General features: G+C 45.9%; 1 protein-coding gene across 2 annotated transcripts in view; it reads right to left on the reverse strand.

Moving 5' to 3' along the window:
- Positions 1–770: 770 nt before the first annotated feature.
- Positions 771–18,356, reverse strand: part of Arih2 (ariadne RBR E3 ubiquitin protein ligase 2) — a 50,342-nt gene continuing 32,756 nt past the window's right edge. For both annotated transcript variants that reach the window (XM_013028207.1, XM_013028206.1), the window contains 12 exons: positions 16,598–16,661; positions 14,409–14,559; positions 12,478–12,599; positions 11,806–11,915; positions 10,014–10,131; positions 8,878–8,928; positions 8,763–8,784; positions 6,903–7,054; positions 6,401–6,544; positions 4,731–4,799; positions 3,242–3,325; positions 771–3,047 (listed from right to left, as the gene is read on the reverse strand). In XM_013028207.1, coding sequence (XP_012883661.1) covers positions 2,976–3,047; positions 3,242–3,325; positions 4,731–4,799; positions 6,401–6,544; positions 6,903–7,054; positions 8,763–8,784; positions 8,878–8,928; positions 10,014–10,131; positions 11,806–11,915; positions 12,478–12,599; positions 14,409–14,559; positions 16,598–16,661 — 1,159 coding nt within the window. In that variant the 3' untranslated portion in view covers positions 771–2,975. The remainder of the gene's footprint in view (positions 3,048–3,241; positions 3,326–4,730; positions 4,800–6,400; positions 6,545–6,902; positions 7,055–8,762; positions 8,785–8,877; positions 8,929–10,013; positions 10,132–11,805; positions 11,916–12,477; positions 12,600–14,408; positions 14,560–16,597; positions 16,662–18,356) is intronic.

Here is an 18,356-nt window from a genome sequence, read left to right on the forward strand (position 1 = left end):
CTGTACTCATCCCTCAAGGGCTAAAGGCTCCTGAAAGGTAGACCCTGTCCTTGCTTATAAGCACAAGACATGGTACACCTGAGGAATTAAGCAGTGTGTGAAATTTCTAGCTAGCTTCAGTTGTACAGTATCTACCATTTTGGAGTTTTCACAGTACCCCCTAGCTTCTTACCACTGAAGTTGCTGACATGGCTGACAACACAAATCAGAACCCAAACCCTTTAAGTGCTTAGACTATCGATAGACCATCTATATTTAGACCACCTAACCACCTAGATTTAGACCATCTATACTTCTGTCCCAGGTTGTGTCTTTATAACCCTCAGGCCCCCTAGGGTTATGGCTCTCATTTATCTCCATGTCTGGGTAGAGGGACGCCAGGCCTTTTTGACTTTGCCAGCTCTGGGGCTTGAACTCAAGGCCTGGGAACTGTCCCTGAGCTTTTGCTCAAGGTTAACGCTCTACCACTTAAGCCACAGAGCCAATTCCAGCTTTTTCTGTGTAGGTAGTACTGAGGAATTGTTGAACCCAGGGCTTCATGCATGCTAGGTAAGCACTCTACCACGGAGCCACATTCCTAGCCCAGAACCCAGAAGTACTCTAAAGGCAGTGAAGAATTCAGCCTGCACCCAAGGAAGAGTTGATACTTCCTTCACAGCCCCCCAGAAGGTAAAGATGACAACAAGAGGGTTCTCATTGGATCACTGGCCAGACCATTTTGGGGGCTGAGAGGGGTACCTGGGACTATTTGAAGAAAGACTATACTCATCTTTATAATCAGAAATTTAAGTTTATTTTGAATAAACCACTCAACTTGGAGCAGATGACATTGCCTCAATTCACTTTTCTTGGAAGAAAAACAAAAGAGATTGGATAAATTCATAAAACACTTGTGTTTTTCTTCTACCCTTAGCAGGGCAAAAAAAAAAAAAAAAGTAGTTCGGCTTGATCTTCCCATCTTCCTGATGATGTTAACAAAGGACAGCCACTGGGGGGCGACAGAAGCAGATCTCCACAGGCTACAGGCTGCAGCTCTGGGCTCAGTTTCCCGCAACTCCCAATAGTCAACTTCACAGCTTGATGGAAGTACGGAAGATGGCAGTTGGGCAGTCCAGAAAATGCCCAAAGGTGACTTACGATGCAGAGCTGTAACTAGGGTCCTGGGTCACGCTGGAGCCACAGAAAGGACTTCATGGGAGAGGCCCAAGGCCAAAAAGTCCAGGTGTTGACATAGCACTATTTCCCTCTGGACCTTGTGGCAGGCACTCTCTCCTTGTTCACAAGAGACACCCCCATAGTCTCCCCCCCCTCCACACACACTTTGGGGTTTGTTTGCTACCCTTCTAACTTGTTCTCCCAATCTACCCCAGTCTTTCCCTTTGCTGGGGGATGACATGAAGAGACAAAACCTGAGGAGAAAGGGAATGTGCGGCTGGCCATAAACACCACCACAGCTGTCCTCTGCCTTGGAGAATGACTTTGTTGTACAGCTCACGTGGTACCTGGCAAATGGTTGACTGGAGGTGAAAAGTGTTATGAATATCAAAGAATCGCAACGATAATATTCACAGATTTCCCTATAGGCTCTCCTTGAAGGGGAAGGAGACCCTGTCAAGTATAGACTGCTCGGCCAGTCTCAGAGGGGGAGGCACGAAACAAAGCCATGGAAACCGCAGAGATCACAGATCTAACTTTTCCAAGGCCCAGAGGACCAGGCTCAAGACAGGACGGGGCCACCAGGCAAGCTGTTTCGTTCTTCTGCACATGACTTGTGTACAAGCCATCCCTTATCCTCAGGCCAGTTCCTTTGAGTAAGGAGATACTGGGATCACAAAACAAGGACTCTCCTGATCTTTCAAAGGCTCCAGACTCTAAAGGTTGGGTCTTCTGACAGCTGGAACCAAGTAAGGCGGGGAACATACCGCCACCCTAGCTCCAAGCAGCATGAAAACAAACTGGGCAATCCTAGCCCTAGAGCCAGGAAGGTCAAGGCCCCTAAGAGGGTTATGCCACACTCTGACCCCTTATGTGACCCATGGTCAGAGTTTCACCCCTTGAATACTGGCACAAAAGGAGGGACCCAAGGTAAAGCCAATTTCCTTTGGGCCAACCAAGAACAAAGGAAGCACCTTGCTAGACCTGTGTCCTCTACCATGGGGAGGGCCACGGAGCCCACTTATGTTCTTCCATGGCTTCTGGCCTCAGCCAAACTCAGGTAAACTTTACTTTCCAAGAGTAGAGATGAGCCCATTAGAAGAAAATCCTGTTCCTGTGTTGTCTCCTCGCAGCCCAGGCCAAGACAGGAAGCACAATGTGACTCCATGCTTCACGCCTATTTATACAGGCCAATTCAGTTCCTCGCTAGGCCACCCAGGTTTTTCCCACAGAACTTCCAACTTGGGGGCCAAAGGCTGGAAAGCAGAGACCACCGGGGATGCCCCTGGCAGGCTAGGCATTCTGAGATATGGTGGGTGGGCAGCCTGTAGTAACATTCTAAGGAAAATAGCTAGAGGGTAAAACACTCCAATGCCAATTTAATTTATTTTTAAAAAGGGCTCTGTTATCCTATGCTTTGCCTTTGTGTATGTGTGTGTGTGTGTGTATAATTAATTGTATAACCTTTGAAAATTACATAAGTTGTAATGATCTAATACTATGAGTAGCCATTCAGAAAACAAACATTCCCTCCCTCCCAACAATCAATCATCCAAGGAGGATGTAAAAGTCCTGAGGGGGAAAAAAAAAAAAAAAAGAGGCAAAGTCAACATGACCTCGACCCTGGTAGGAACTAAAAGCAAAAAAGATGAGAAAACAAAATTGACTAAAGGAGGTGTGGTTGCCAGTGTCTCTCAGGAGTGGGGGCCCTGGCCGTCTTCTTTCCTGGGGTTGTGAAAGGCAGAGCCTGCAGCATGCAGTAATGGCGGCCGGGAGACCTCACACCTACATCTTGCTCACCCCGGCAGGTCATGCCCAGCTTAGGTATCATGGAAATCCTTCAGCAGGGTTCTCCTCCGCTGCTCTGCTATGTGCATCTGGTTCTCCAGGTCCTGCAGAAAGGAGGCGACAGGAGGGTTTGCATGATCCCAGGACCCACAGCAGCAGCAGCAAGGAAGTAAAGCCACACCCACCAGACCTGAAGCTCCTCCCACCCTCCTGAGCATTTAGCTTCCGGTACACATGCCAATACCCTGTGTCACCTGCTGCCACACCAGTTACCTGCGAGAGGCCAGCAGGTACTTACCCCTCTGTCATAGCTGTCTGCACGCTCCACTTTCCATGACAGGTTTTCGATCTCAGCTTCCAGCTGAGCCTGCTGGTATTCAAACTGTATGGGTAGAGCAGGAGTGTCAAAAGGAGAGGGGGCTGTAGCCGGGCAGGGCCTGCAGATGGAGGGGCACATGCAGCACCTCAGGCTCGCATGAGCTAGCCACAGTCCTCACACTGTCTCAGCACACGCTATGCAGTCCACACAAAAGTCTTACCAAGGGGGGGCAAGGTCACGTTTGCCCTCTACCCCCAAAGGTAAAAGAACTTAACAGCCAAGGGAAAGAAATGCTCCACCTAGCCAGGCACCAGTGGCTCATGCCTGTGATCCTAGCTACTTAGGAAGCTGAGATCTGAGGATTGTGGTTCAAAGCCAGGCTGGGCAAGAAAGTCCATGAGACTCTTATCTCCGATTAAACACCAGAAAACTCAAGTGGTAGAGCGCTTGCCTTGAGGTGAAGAGTTGAGGGACAGCACCCAGGCCCAGAGTTCCCATGACTGAGTCTCAAAGAGACTTTCCTGCCCTTGCCAGCTTTGAACTGTGATCCTCAGATCTCAGCCTCCAGAGTAGCTAGGATTATAGGTGTGAGCCACCAGCGCCTGAATCATTTTTCTTTGTTTTTAAAACCCTTCTACAAATCAAGAGCCTTTGAAATCAAACCATTTGACAGTAATTATGCAGCTAAAGGAGAAAAGCTTTTATGCACAAAGGTTTTCCTCAAGGTTTCTTACAACCGTGAATACCAGAAACAACAAATGAATGATACTATAACAAATTATAATGGATCATTTATGCAACCATTAAAAAAAAACAAAAACGACCATTTACCAGCCAGGTAAATAGTAAATGATGAAATAATCACAAAAAACAAAACAAAAAAATCCTGTTCCAACAATAAAATACTGAACGTGCATATATCTTTCATTACATGTGTACACAAACACACACATATAAACCAGTTGGTTTTGCTTTTAGTTTATATTTGTTTTTTTCTTGTTGGTCATGGGGCTTGAACTCTGGGCCTGGGAGCTATCCCTCAGCTCTTCAGCTCAAAGCTAGCGCTTTACCACTTGAGCCACAGTGCCACTTCCAGTTTTCTGGTGGTTTACTGGAGATAAGTCTCACAGAGACTTTCCTGCCCAGGGTGGCTTTGAACCTCGATCCTCAGATCTCAGCCTCCTCAGTAGCTAGGATTACAGACGTGAGCCACCAGCGCTGCTGCCACCACCACCACCACCACTAAAACAGGTAACTTAAAGAGGTAAATGTGGAACATTTCCCCAAAGCCAGGGCTGTGGTCATAGATCTTTTTAAAAAACCAACTCGTAGCTCACTGAGATAGACACTGCGTATGTCCAGAGTAGAAATGAAATTTTACTATTAGGCAGTCTTGTTTTCCCCTCTCCCCTGCTAGGAAGGGCATTCTGAAGCTATCAGACAGAATGGACAGATTGCATTGACTTACCAGCTTCTTCCTGGGGCCAGATTCCATGTAGTATGCATATGGATAGGTGTACTGCAGGGTGTATCGGCACTGCAAATAGGAGAGAAGAAAAGGAACTTGCGACTGTGATTCTAACTGACCTGCATTTCAGGTGGATCTTAGAATTCTTAACCTCACCATGCAAAATTGACCTGGATCTAGATATGGGCCTTAAAGAAATGAGAGCAACGGGGCTGGGAAGGTGGCTTTGTGGTAGAGTTCTTGCCTAGCATGCAGGAAGTCCTGGGTTTGATTCCTGAGAACCACATAAACAGAAAAAGCCAGAAGTGGTGCTTGGCTCAAGTGGTAAAGCGATAGCCTTGAGCAAAAGAGGCTCAGGGACAGAGCCCAGGCCTGAGTTCCAGCCCCCCCCCCCGACTGACAAAAAGAAAGAAAAAGAGAGAAAGAAATGAGAGCAAACTAAAGAAAGGGTAAGCTAGAAGAGGATATGGGAAAAACAAAAATGGTCACAGAACATCCTCCATTCCTTTTTTTTTGGGGGGGAGGGGAGGGAGGCCTTGAATTAAGGGCCTGGGTGCTGTCCTTGAGCTCTTTTTACTCAAGGCTAATGCTATATACCATTTTGACCCATTGTGCAACTTCTGGTTTTCTAGGGGAAAGAATCTCATGGCCTTTCCTGCCTGGGCTGGCTTCGAACCGCAATCCTCAGATCTGAGCCTCCTGAGTAGCTAGGGTTTTAGGTATGAGCCACTGGTGCCTGGCTCCTTGTTCCTTTTTTAAACTGACTTTTTACCAGCAGCTACCTCATGATTTTCCCATCTAGAGGTGGACATCGGAGTCCACATATCTATCTCACCATGTGCCCCAAGACAAGCAATCCAGAAAGGGAACAAGAGAAAAACGCTCTAGTTTTTCCTACGGTCAGACAATGGGACATTCTTCTTAGAAATCCCACTGGGAGGAAGTAGCGCTGTGGCTCAAGTGGTAGAGTGCTCGCCTTGAGCTGAAGGACAGCATCCAGGCCCAGAGTTCAAGCCCCACGACCGACAAAAAAAAGAAAGAAAGGGGCTGGGAAGGTGGCTCAGTGGTAGAGCGCTTGCCTTGCATGCCTGAGGCCCTGGGTTCGATTCCTCAGCACCACATAAGCAAAAAGAAAAAAGCCAGAAGTGGCGCTGTGGCTCAAGTGGTAGAGGAGTAGCCTTGAGCCGAAGAGCTGAGGGACAGCGCCCGGGCCCAGAGTTCAGGCCCCACAACCGGACCCAAAAAAAGAAAAAAGAAAAAGAAATCCCACTGGGAGCTGGGTGCTGGTGGCTTACACGTGTAATCCTGCTCAGGAGGCTGAGATCTAACAATCGTGGTTCAATGCCAGCCAAGGCAGGAAAGGTCTGTGAGCTTCCGATCGCCAATTAACCACTACAAAACCAGAAGTGAAGCTGTGGGTCAAAGTGGTAGAATGCTAACCTTGAGGCAAAAGCGCTCAGGGACAGGGACCAGGTTCTGAGTTCAAGCCCCATGACTGACCAATAATACAAAAATAGAAAGAAATATCCCTGGGCTGGGTCCTCTAGTAAACCCACACAGGGAAATGTGGATCCATGAACAGAAGCATGCAGGGCTATGTAGAATGCCAAATTCCCCCACCTATCAGAGATGGGGTCTCTCACCCTAGAGGTCAGCAGGGTAGATGATACCTTGGCCAAGAGCTTGGCAGCATTCTGTAGGTACTGCCAGTCGATCCAAGTTCCCAGATTGTTCATGACCCTTTCCTGAATCTTCTCATGAATCCGCTGGTATGTCTGTGCCTCTAGTTGCAAGCTTTTATTATGGTTTTCCCACTACAAGGCAATGAAGGAAGGAAACATACAGAGATCTACACTGGAGTTCAAGACAGACATCTTGGTTGGCAGGGCGTGACCAGAGACTGCCCTAATGATGGGAAAGTCTAGTGGTCCTTCATTGTCCTTCAATTCATCATTCAAATACCAGGTTCTTCCCCATCTGCTGTGGTTGCCCTAAACAGCCTGAAAGTCTCATGCATACTGGAAGCACCCAGGGGCATTGTGGGAGCTCTACTCATTGACAATCATGTGTATGGGTTAGCTTTGGCTACCAGTTAACACTGGTCATCCTATCTCAGCTGGCCAAACAGGAAGACTATATTGGAGGGGCAGGCATAGAAGAGGGCACACCTACCCTCTCAAAATAGAACAAGTACTTCTTGAGGGCTTCCCTGGCCTGGGCTTGCTGGCTCTGGTTGACAATGTCAGGATTCTCTTTGTACCGACTGCACTCATAGTACTCGCTGCCATGCGTCTTCCAGTCCCCTAGACACATCCAGCAGAAGTCTGCAGAGAACAGAGGATGAGTCATTTACCCTCCCAAGACAATCCCAGCCTGGTGCTGGTGACTTACACCTGTAATCCTAGCTACTCGGGAGGCTGAGATCTGAGAATTGACGTTTGAAGCCAGCTGGGACAGAAAAGGCCATGAGATTCCTATTTCCAAATGAACCACCCCAAAAAGCCAGAAGAGGAGCTGTGGCTCAAATGATGGAGTGCTAGACTTGAGCAAAAGCAGCTCAGGGACAGCACTCAGGCCCTGAGTTCAAGGCCCACTATTGGCATAAAAAAAAAAAAAAAGGCAATCCCATGCTTTTCTGAAGCACAGGCAAAGCAGTGGGATGAAGACACCCCACTTGAGAACGTCTCAAGGGTACCATTTTGCAGATGGAGTATATAACAACTCTCAGTCCTGTCATACCTTACGATCCCTACAGCCTATTGTTGACTGGAAGCCAGTGATCCTTGGGTTCTTTTCATTCCATGAGTACACCGACACATAGTGACTGTAAAAAAGTCACTAGTCTGCTAAGTCAATGCCATTATGAAAAACAGAAACTTGTTCAAGGGCTGGGATGCAGCTCAGTGGCAAAGTGCTTGCCTAGCAAGTCCAATGCCCTAAGTTCCTAGCATTAAAAAGGAAAAAAAGAAAAAAAAAAAAGCCAGGTGCCGATAGCTCACACCTATAATCCTACCTACTCAGGAGACTGAGATCTGAGGATTGCCGTTCAAAAGCCAGCCCTGGCAGGAAAGGCCCTGAGACTCTTTATCTCCAATTACTGACCAGGAAACAGGAAGTGGCGCTGTAGCTTAAGTGGTAGAGCACCTGCCTTGAGCTGAAGAGCTGAGACAGCACCTAGACCCAGAGTTCAAGCCCATGACCAACCAAAAAAAAAAGGAGGAGAGGACTTTGTTCAAATGAGGCTCCCTTGGCCACCTACAATACATATGCTGTCCACAGATTACTCTCCTGTCTACCTTCCATCCTTCCGCTAGTTGTTTATCATTACTAGGAAGATTTTTATGCATGAAGCTGGGAACAGATTTTTCTTTTATTAAAGGTGAGAAGGGGAAATCTCTCTCAAAATATATATGTATGTTCCTTATATACATTATATATGGTGCTAGAACAGCAGCTTGAACTCTATACCTTGTGCTCTCAGCATTTTTTTTCCTAGTCATCGCTGTAACTCTAGCACTTCAGTCAGAGCTCTAGTTACAGCTTTTTGCTGGTTCATTGGATATAAGAGACTCTCAGGTTTGTTTGTTGGGGCTAGCTTTGAACCTAGATCCTCAGATTCAGCCTGCTGAGTAGCTAGGATTATAGAGAGGCATGAGTTACCAATGTTACCTTTTGTCTTTGAACTGTATCTGTGCCTACTGTACTATTCTATGTGTATATTACCCTCCCCCCCCCAAGACGATGGGGCCTCCATGAGGAAATATATCACAACCCTCACACTATCTTACTTCTGCCCCTATTGAATCACTATTTTAGAACTGCCCGGAACCTTGCCACAAGCACTCTGATTACAAAGGATTACAGGCGTGAGCCACCTGCGCCCGGCTTTCAAAGATTGTCTTGTTCCCCTTGTGACTTACCTGGCAAGAAGACCATAAAGCAACCAAGGCTCCCCTTTGGTTTTGGCCTTGTGCTAGAAAAGAATTCACTAAACAAGCAATCGGACCATACCCAGGCAGGCCTGGGACTTACCATGTTTACATTTGGAGCATTGCTGTCAGAGGGAAACAGAAGAGAACACGTTATGAGCATGCTGACCCAAGGCTTCATATGTCACACATGCAAAGCGCACAGGCTCCTTGCTCACCATGTGATTGCAGCCTCCGTTCTTCTCAATGCAAATGTTACACTTGGGACACTGAGGAGACAGAAGGGCGCCGTTAGGCTCACACACCATCAGGCCGCGGGCTCTAAGACACATTACACAAAGCTCTTGGCACCCATGCTCAGTAGCTCATCGTGTGAGCACTTCTGGGGAGGAACATCCCACTTAAATGTGGCAGGTCGCTGAGGCTGGAAGAGCAATTCAAGGAAATGAGGTCAGCATGTTTGGCTTTGAACTAATTCAAGCACCAGCTGAGCCCCACTAAGTCTTCCACCATATGTCCCTGCCATTTTAAGGCATTCAGATTAAACCCCAGCTGACTCAGCAGGAAAGCTTGCCTGCTGGGGAAGATGACTAGAAGAACCCAGAGCTGGGGCTGGGACAGTGGCTTAGTGGTAAGAGTGCTGGCCTAGCATGCAGGAAGCCCTGGGTTCGATTCCTCAGTGCCACGTACACACAGAAAAAGCTGGAAAAGTGGTGCTGTGGCTCAAGTGGGAGAGTGCTAGCCTTGAGCAAAAGTAGCTCAGGGACAGTGCCCAAGCCCTGAGTTCAAACTCCAGGACTGGCCAAAAAAAAAAAGTACTACCACCATGGATTAAGTCCTGGTCAGCTTGCTTAGACTTTGGCCTCCAGAAGGGGGCATGGAAATGACTCCAAAGGCTCCTTTCTCTCATTTCAAAAAGGCCAGCTACTACAGGCAGCAATGCAGATGCTATACAGAATGACATCATGGTCACAGCTGTGCTTGAGAGGGCACTGATTTGAGTGACTGGCACGGGGTACAATGGCAAGCTTCAAAACCAGAACTGGGCAAGACTAGACTAGGCTTACATTACAGCATTACTACTCACAAGATATGGATATTAACCATTCTCTTCCCAGAGCTAAGGCCGATTGACAATAAATAAAAACTAGAGCTGTCCCCTTCCCCCCAACTCCCCGCTCCCACAATTAGCTCTCTCTTGGGTCAAAATATTTTACAATTTATTAAGATACATGCACCCAAGGCAGTCTAGATGAATCGCCACTAATTGTGCCAAGTCTGGGCAAATGCCCAGAGTCCCTTTCCGAAGGCCCTGGGCAGCACTGAGGGCAGAACCATGGCATACAGTCCTTACATCTTTAGTGTGAGCACTGATGTAGTTTGCTGTTTCTGAGTCATCTGCACACTTCGTGAGCCATTTGCGGATGGTAGCGCAGTCCGTGGGGGCGTGATACATCTGACGACACTTGAAACTTAAAATCAGAGAAGGAAAATATTCAACTAATAGTTAAGGCAGGGTCTTAATGTTTAATCATTTTCTTTCTAAGGGGAGGGGAATGGTGGCTTATTGGTAGAGTGCCTGCTAGCATGCATGAAGCCCTGGGTTCAATTTCTCAGTACCACATAAACAGAAAAAGCCAGAAGTGATGCTGTGGCTCAAGTGGTAGAGCACTAGTCTTGAGCAAAAAGAAGATCAGGGACAGCGGCAAAAAAAAAAAAAAATTAGCGGGGGCCTGGTGGCTCACACAAATAATCCTTCCTACTAAAGAGGCTGAGATCTGAGGATCCTGGTTCAAAGCCAGCCCAGGCAGAAAAGTCCATGAGTCTCCTATCTCCAATTAACCACTAGAAGAACCAGAAGTGGCACTGTGGCTCAAGTGGTAGAACACGTGCCTTGAGCTGGAATGCTTAGGGACAGAGCCCAGGCCCAAAGTTCAAGTCCCACGACTGATAATAAATAAATAAATAAATACTTTTGTGTTAGTCCTTAACTTTCAATGGACCACCAATTCCTTTGCCAAAGGGACTTGAAATGCAGGAAATATGTACACATACCCAAATTATCATAAAGTTTCTCTGAACTTCCAGCATGTGTGTTCTAGGGAGCACAATTAGAATAGATCGGGACATAAATAATGACTCTGCCATACTTCTCCTTACCTAGGATGCCAAGATGATGACAGCCAATCATACACAATTGGGATAATGCAGGGAAAGTGATTCGGAAGTACCTGCCACCGGGTAATCCTTTGATAAATTTTAGCCATGTCCATAATATTCAATGAATGGAGAAAACCTCAAAGTAATATAATTCACTTGTGAATTTCATAAAAATTAGCCAAGGGGAGTGGGGGAAGTCAAGCACTGAGGGCTTCATGACTCTAATTCTAGCAACTCTGAAGGGTTGAGATCTGGAGGACTGAGATCCAAAGCCAGGCAGAGCAGAAAAGTCCAAGAGATTCTATCTCCAAAATAACCAGCAGAAAGCTAGGATGGAGGTATAATTCAAGTAGGAGAGCAAACGAGGCTAAGTTCACACCCCAGTACCAAAAACAAACAACAACAAAAAAGTTAAAAAAAAAAAAAAAAGCCAGGCACTGGAGGTTCACACCTATAATCCTAGCTACTCAGGAGGCTGAGATCTGAGGATCTTGGTTCAAAGCCAGCCCAGGTAGGAAATTCTGTGAGACTCTTATCTCCAATTAACCACTAGAAAAGTGCAAGTGGTGCTGTGGCTCAAACTGGTAGCGCGCTTGACTTGAGTTGAAGAGCTGAGGGACAGCACCCAAGCCCAGAGCTCAAGTCCCACGACTGACAAAAACAAAAACAAAAAAAATTCAAGTTTGTTGTACCTTTCAAATATAGTGACTTGTGTGTGGATTAACAGGCATAGTGATTCTATCAAGCCAGTAGGCCATGAATAATATAAACAGTCTCTAAGAACTGTACAATTCCTTCTCTCCAGACACAGAAATGAGCACACACTGTGTGGAACATGAAATGCGGGTCACCAACTTTCCCACTTGGAACAGAATGCTCTTGGGAGACTGAGACTCCATCTCTCTCAGCTCTGCCTTTAAGCAGAATAGCAAGGTGTTTTGTAGGACAGGGCACGGGCTCAAAGACTGCTCAAGACTCATTCTTACCAGAAGACCTCGTTGCACCGATTACACTGCACTCGACGAGCTCTAGGTTCCTGTACCCGGATGACCATGGGGCAGTCTGCACCAGGGCACAGCTGGAGCTGGTAGTGACTCTGTGAATACACCAAGGAGAAACAGTAAAGAGAACTCCTAACTGTTGCTTCCCAGCAGACTTCTTCCTTGAGTGCTTAAACACCTTCTGCTCATCCAGCTGATAACTTCTATCAAAGGACCAGGTGGGGACTGAGAACGTGGCCTAGAGGTAGAATGCATGCCTTGTATGCATGAAGCCCTGGGTTCGATTCCTCAGTGCCACATAAACAGAAAAATCCAGAATCAACACTGTGGCTCAAGTGGTAAAGCACTAGCCTTGAGCCAAAGCAGCTTGGGGACAGGCCCAGGCCCTGAATTCAAGTACCAGGACTGGCAAAAAAAAAAAAAAATCTGCTCATTCTAGAGAAGAAAACCCAAGACTGAGAAAGGTAAATTAATGAGTTAATGGTCACACACCAAAGGAGCAATGGATCTGTGATTTAAACAGTGGTTTGTCTGACTCCAAGGCCTACTATGTTCTTCACCGACTTATAGTCTTGGCTATAAAGTAAGCAATATAGTGACCATCGATAGAAGGTAGGCCCAGGAAGACAGAGGGCAGAAAAACATGGCTGGTCATACCTCCACATAGTCCCTGAAGAGGTAGCGCCTGTATTTGTCTCTCAATTCTTCATTGGGAAGTAACGGAAACACAAAGTCTTCTGGTGTACGGAGGGGACAATCCTGAGCCATACAAGAGACTCCTGTTGAACAGAAACAAGTGGATGGCTAATGGTATTGTAGAAAATACAACAAAATATGATTGCCTACCAGATTCAGCTAACAAACAGGTTCCATACAGGACAATCTTGAAGCAACAAAATGTATTCAGAGAGGAGAAAAATTAACATATTTTCATAACAATACCATAAAAAGATACTGGTCCAAAAATATATACACGTGTGTATGTGAGTGTGTGTGTGTGTATAAAATACACATACAATCAATAGTATTAAATAAATAACAAAATCATTTCTTCAGGGTATTATTGTTTGCATACTGCTGGGATTTAAACCCAGAGTCTTCTGCATGCTTATGTGCTCTATTACTGAGCTATATCTCCAGGCATATAAAGCATTCTTGACTGACAACCTAATTTTGCGATATCTAATGTCATATGCATATGAACATCATTAGTACACTGAGATTTTGCACCTACCAATTAATTTCAATATCATTCAAGTCATACTATAACAAATACTGTTGTTGTTCATCATCAAATTTGATTTATGCTACACTTGCTTAAACAGAAGCAAATACTCTTGGGAATTTTGAAGGTATGGCTGCCAAGTGCGGAATCAACACACGCCACACAGATTAAAAGGCAGTTAGTTCTCAGGGGGCTGGGAATGTAGCTTAGTGATAGAGTGCTTGCCTTGCATGCATGAAGCTCTGAGTTCCATTCCTCAGTACCACATACACAGAAAAAGCCAGAAGTGTGCCATGGTTCAAGTGATGCAGTGCTAGCCTTGAGCAAAAAAGAAGCTCAGGGACAGCACCCAGTCCCAGAGTTCAAGTCCCAGGACTCACCAAGAAAAAAAAAAAAAAAAACGAGCCGGGCGCCATTGGCTCACGCCTGTAATCCTAGCTACTCAGGAGACTGAGATCTGAGGATCGAGGTTCAAAGCCAGCCCGGGCAAGAGAGACATGAGACTCCTATCTCCAATAAACCACTAGAAAACCGGAAGTGGCGCTGTAGCTCAAGTGGTAGAGCGCTCGCCTTGAGCTGAAGAGCTGAGGGACAGCGCCCAGGCCCAGAGTTCAAGCTCCACAATCACAAAAAAAAAAAAAAGTGAGCGAAGATAGCCTTTACTCACACTAGTATTTATAAGAGCTTTAACCATCACATTTTGCTAAGGACTGGGGAAAACTCTGCCCCTATGTGGACTAATGTAGTTGGGAACCACTAGTTTCAACAAGAAAAACCTTTCTCTTTTAAAGAAAATGTTTAGTTTACTTGAGTACACAGCAAGGCAGAGTTGAAGACAAACACTTTATGTCAGCCTTTTAAAAGTTCAGTGTTGGGGCTGGGCATGTGTCTTAGAGGTAGAGTGCTTGCCTCGCATGCATGAAGCCCTGGCTTCGATTCCTTAGTACCACATACACAGAAAAACCCAGAAGTGGCTCTGCGGCTCAAGTGGTAGAGTATTAGCCTTGAGCAAAAGACGCTCAGGAACAGTGCCCAGGCCCTGAGTTCAAGCCCCGGGAATAGCAAAATTAATTAGCTAATTAATTAATTTTAAATTTCAGTGTCAGCAGATGCTGGTGCCTCAGCCTTCTCGTCCCAGCTACTCAGGAGGCTCAGATCCAAGAACCATGGTTCAACACCAGCCTGGGCAGGAAAGTCTGATTCCATCTTCAGTGACCCACCAGAAAACCAGAAGTAGAGCTGTGGCTCCAACTGGTAGAACAACCAGCCTTAAGCAAAAAAAACTCAGGGACAGTACCCAGGCCCTGAGGAGTTCAAGCCCTGTGACCAACAACAACAAAACATAGTTGAGGGTCAGACTCACCTACACCCACGCCATCTTTGACAAGTACTGAGCAGTGCTGCTCCCAGCAGCTGCGGCAAAACTGGTGCTGACAAGCCAGAGAGAGGAGGTTTTCCTTCCGGACAAACTGCATACACACTGCGCAGTGGTGAGGGGGATGGGCCGTGGGGACCTGGAAAGAGAGGCACAACCACAAACCTATACATTGGACTGGGAAGGTGGCTCAGTGGTAGAGCGCTTGCCTAGCATGCAGGAAGCCCTGGGTTCCATTCCTCAGCACCACATACACAGAAAAAGCCGAAAGTGGTGCTGTGGCTCAAGTGGTAGGGCGGCTAGCTTTGAGCAAAAGAAGCTCAGGAACAGTGCCGAGGCCCTGAGTTCAAGCCCCAGTATTGGCAAAAACAAAAACAAAAACAACACAGAAAAAAAAAAACAACAAAGAATTATAAACCCAGCTTCAGTACTTAGAGGCCAGGTCTACATTGCTGTTTTATTTGTCATACAGTGGTTTTTGCATCAATATACCCAAACCACAAAGTATTATTATAGTTCTGACCAAAGAGATGTCCCATATAATGAACTTGGAAGGAAAAGGAAGGAAATTGTATAGGATGTGAACTGCAAACCTTGAATTCCAGAACACACATCATGCTACAGAGACTGGTAGACAAAGACAATCTGGGGGCTTGAGCCAAAATTACAAGCCAGTGCTAAGATGTAGCTCAGTGGCAAGTGCTTGCATAGCAAGTACAACGTCCTGGGTTCCATCCCCAGTACCAAAAAAGAAAAGACAAAACAAAATTACAAGCCAATGGAAAAACGCCATGTAACAAATTTACTTTAGGTGTGTTTTGGCTTACTAGAAAAACAAGTTGAGGACAATGACTGTACTCTCTTGTTTACATAGTATGCGTTTAGAAACTTTTCTCCTAAGGGTGTAGAACTTATTTGGTGATCTAAGCCCCATTTCACAATCATAAGAGCACTTATCCTCATTCAAAATTATTCAAACAATGTTCATCTCCTAAGTACAAAGGGAATTGCTCTGTATTATCAGAATATAATTCCTATGATAGTCAAGAGAAGAACAGGTGGCTCATGCCTGTGATCCTAGCTATTCAGGAAGCTGAGATCTGAGGATTGTGGTTCAAAGCCAGCCAGGGCAGGAAAAATCTGTGAGCCTCTTATCTCTAACTAACTAACTACCAAAAAGCCAGAAATGGTGCTGTGGCTCAATAAGCTGGAATACTAGCTTTGAGTACAAAAGCTTGGTGACAGACAGCATCCAGGTCCTGAGTTCAAGTCCCAGGATTGGAAAGAAAGAAAGAGAGAAAAAAGAATGAATGAAAGAGACAAAGAAAGAGAAAAAAGAATGAATGAAAGGAAAGAAAAAGAAAGGAAGGAAGGAAGGGAGGGAGGGAGGGGAGGGAGGGGAGGGAGGGGAGGGAAGGAGGGAAGGAGGGAAGGAAGGAAGGAGGGAAGGAAGGAAGGAAGGAAGGAAGGAAGGAAGGAAGGAAAAAGGAAATTAAATAAGTAAGTAAATACAGGAATAAATACAACACACATGTAAAAGGACAGAAGAGGGCCAGGCACTGGTGTTTCACGCCTGTAATCCTACTACTCAGAAGGCTGAGATCTGAGAATCACAGTTCAAAGCCAGCCTGGGCAAAAAAGCCCATGAGACCCTTATCGCCAGTGAACTACCAGAAAACTGGAAGTGGTGCTGTGACTCAAAGTGGTAGAGTGTTAGACATGAATGACAGAGCTCAGAGTGCCCAGGCCCTGAGTTCAAGCCCCATGACTGACCCCCTCACCCCCCAAAAAAAGGAGTTTTGGAGGAAACTGGTCACAGAAAATGGGCTTTGTGAAAAACAAGACTTAGATTTGGGTCTTTTAAGGTAACTTTCATTCTTAGAAGTAAAAATGGAGGCCAGAGTCTAAGCATTCTAGGCACAAGCAGAGTTGAAATTCTTTCCCCCCAGTGCTGAGACTTGAACCCAGAATCTCATGCACATTAAGCAAGTGCACTATCACAGAGCAACATCCCTAATCTAAAACTTCTAGTTATAATAGAGAAGGCAGATTGATGCCTGCAACAAGTATGTGGAGGCATCCTAGACAGCAGAGTGAAGATGGTTCTCATGACACGGGGAGCCACAGCAAGCGCCCATGCACAACCAAAGGAGTCTCTCAAATAGGACAACACTCACATGTTTCGACGGGTTAGGCTGAACTCGAGCCTCAACGAGCAGTTGAGCAGAATTGGACTTGAATCTACAAAACAAAAAGCAGAAATAAAGGGAACTAGAAAGTAAAGACATTGTTACTTCTAAACAGCAACATGATAAAACACCATAGGATGTGATCGCATGAAAATATCTTTACCTCGGGCTGGGAAGGTGGCTCAGTGGTAGAGCGCTTGCCTTGCATGCATGAGGCCCTGGGTTAGATTCCTCAGCACCACATAAGCAGAAAATAAAAAAGCTGGAAGTGATGCTATGGCTCAAGTGGTAAAGCGCTAGCCTTGAGCTGAAGAGCTGAGGGACAGCGCCCAGGCCCAGGGTTCAGGCCCCATGACCGGACCCCCCAAAAAATTTAAAAAAAAATCTTTACCTCTTCACAGAGCTTTTATCTGAGTACAAAGAATTTTTTCAATTTTTTTTTTAAGCTACCAATTGGTTAGAGACAAGTAACTCTTATACCTGAGTCTTGGTAAGCTCATATCTTGAGGAGACCAAGAGCTGGAGGATCGCAAACTCAGCTCAGGCAGAAAAGTTCCCCCATTTAATTAGCAAAAAGCCAGGCTGGAGCCATTGCTCCCAGTAATAGAACACCAGCTGGGAGCAAGAAAGCTGATCAAATGCAAGGCCCTGAGTTCAAGGCACTGAAAGAAAGGCAACATTGCTTTAAAGGTACTAGGATTACAGGGCCAAATCTGCTTAAAATCTAGTTTTGAAAATATAGGTAATATCTCTCTATATCTTCAAAACAAAGGAGGCGTCTTTAAGATCCAGCAAATGGAAAATACAAAATTATGCTCCATTTAAGTACTTAAACTTATTCAAAGACATTAGTAAGTGAAAAACTATGTTATAAACTACATGATAATTGTGTGTTTCCCTATGTACAAACTGGCAAAAGATTAGTGTTCTATTTATTTATTTATGCTTGAACTCAGGGCCTAGACACTGTCCTTGAGCTTTCATGATCAAGGCTGGTGCTTTACCACTTGAGCCACAGCTCCACTTCTGGCCTTTGAGTGGTTGACTGGAAATAAGAGTCTCACAGACTTTCTGGCCTGAGCTGGCTTTGAACCTTGATCTTCAGATCTCAGCCTCTTGAGTAGCTAGGATTACAGGCATGAGCTACCAGGGCCCATTTAAGAACAAACAAGCAAAAACAAAAAACAAAAAAACCACAAACAAACAAAAAACCCTCTAATCAGACATTCCTCTGGTACTGCCTTTTTATTTTTTGGTCACTCACGGGGCTTGAACTCTGGGCCTGGGTGCTGTCCCTCAGCTCTTCAGCTCAAAGCTAGCACTCTACCACTTGAGCCACAGCACCACTTCTGGTTTTCTGAGTGGTTTATTGAAGATAAGAGTCTCTCAGACTTTCCTGCCCCAACTGGCTTTGAACAGTGATCCTCAGATCTCAGTTTCCTGAGCAGCTAGATGAAAGGGGTGAACCACCGGCACCCACCAGTCCCACTTTTTGGATAGTTCTTTTGTTGTTGTTGGTCATGGGGCTTGACCTCGAGGGCTGGGTGCTGCTGTCCCTGAGCAATTTTGCTCAAGGCTAGTACTCTACCACTTTGAGCCACAGTGCCACCTCTGGTTTCTGGTGGTTCACTGGAAATTAAGAGTTTCATGGGGGGCTGGGAAGGTGGCTCAGTGGTAGAACACTTGCCTTGCATGCTCGAGGCCCTGGGTTCGATTCCTCAGCACCACATAAGCAAAAAGAAAAAAG

The sequence above is a fragment of the Dipodomys ordii genome, unplaced genomic scaffold (genome assembly GCF_000151885.1).
Source record: "Dipodomys ordii isolate 6190 unplaced genomic scaffold, Dord_2.0 Scaffold107, whole genome shotgun sequence".
Lineage (NCBI taxonomy): Eukaryota > Metazoa > Chordata > Mammalia > Rodentia > Heteromyidae > Dipodomys > Dipodomys ordii.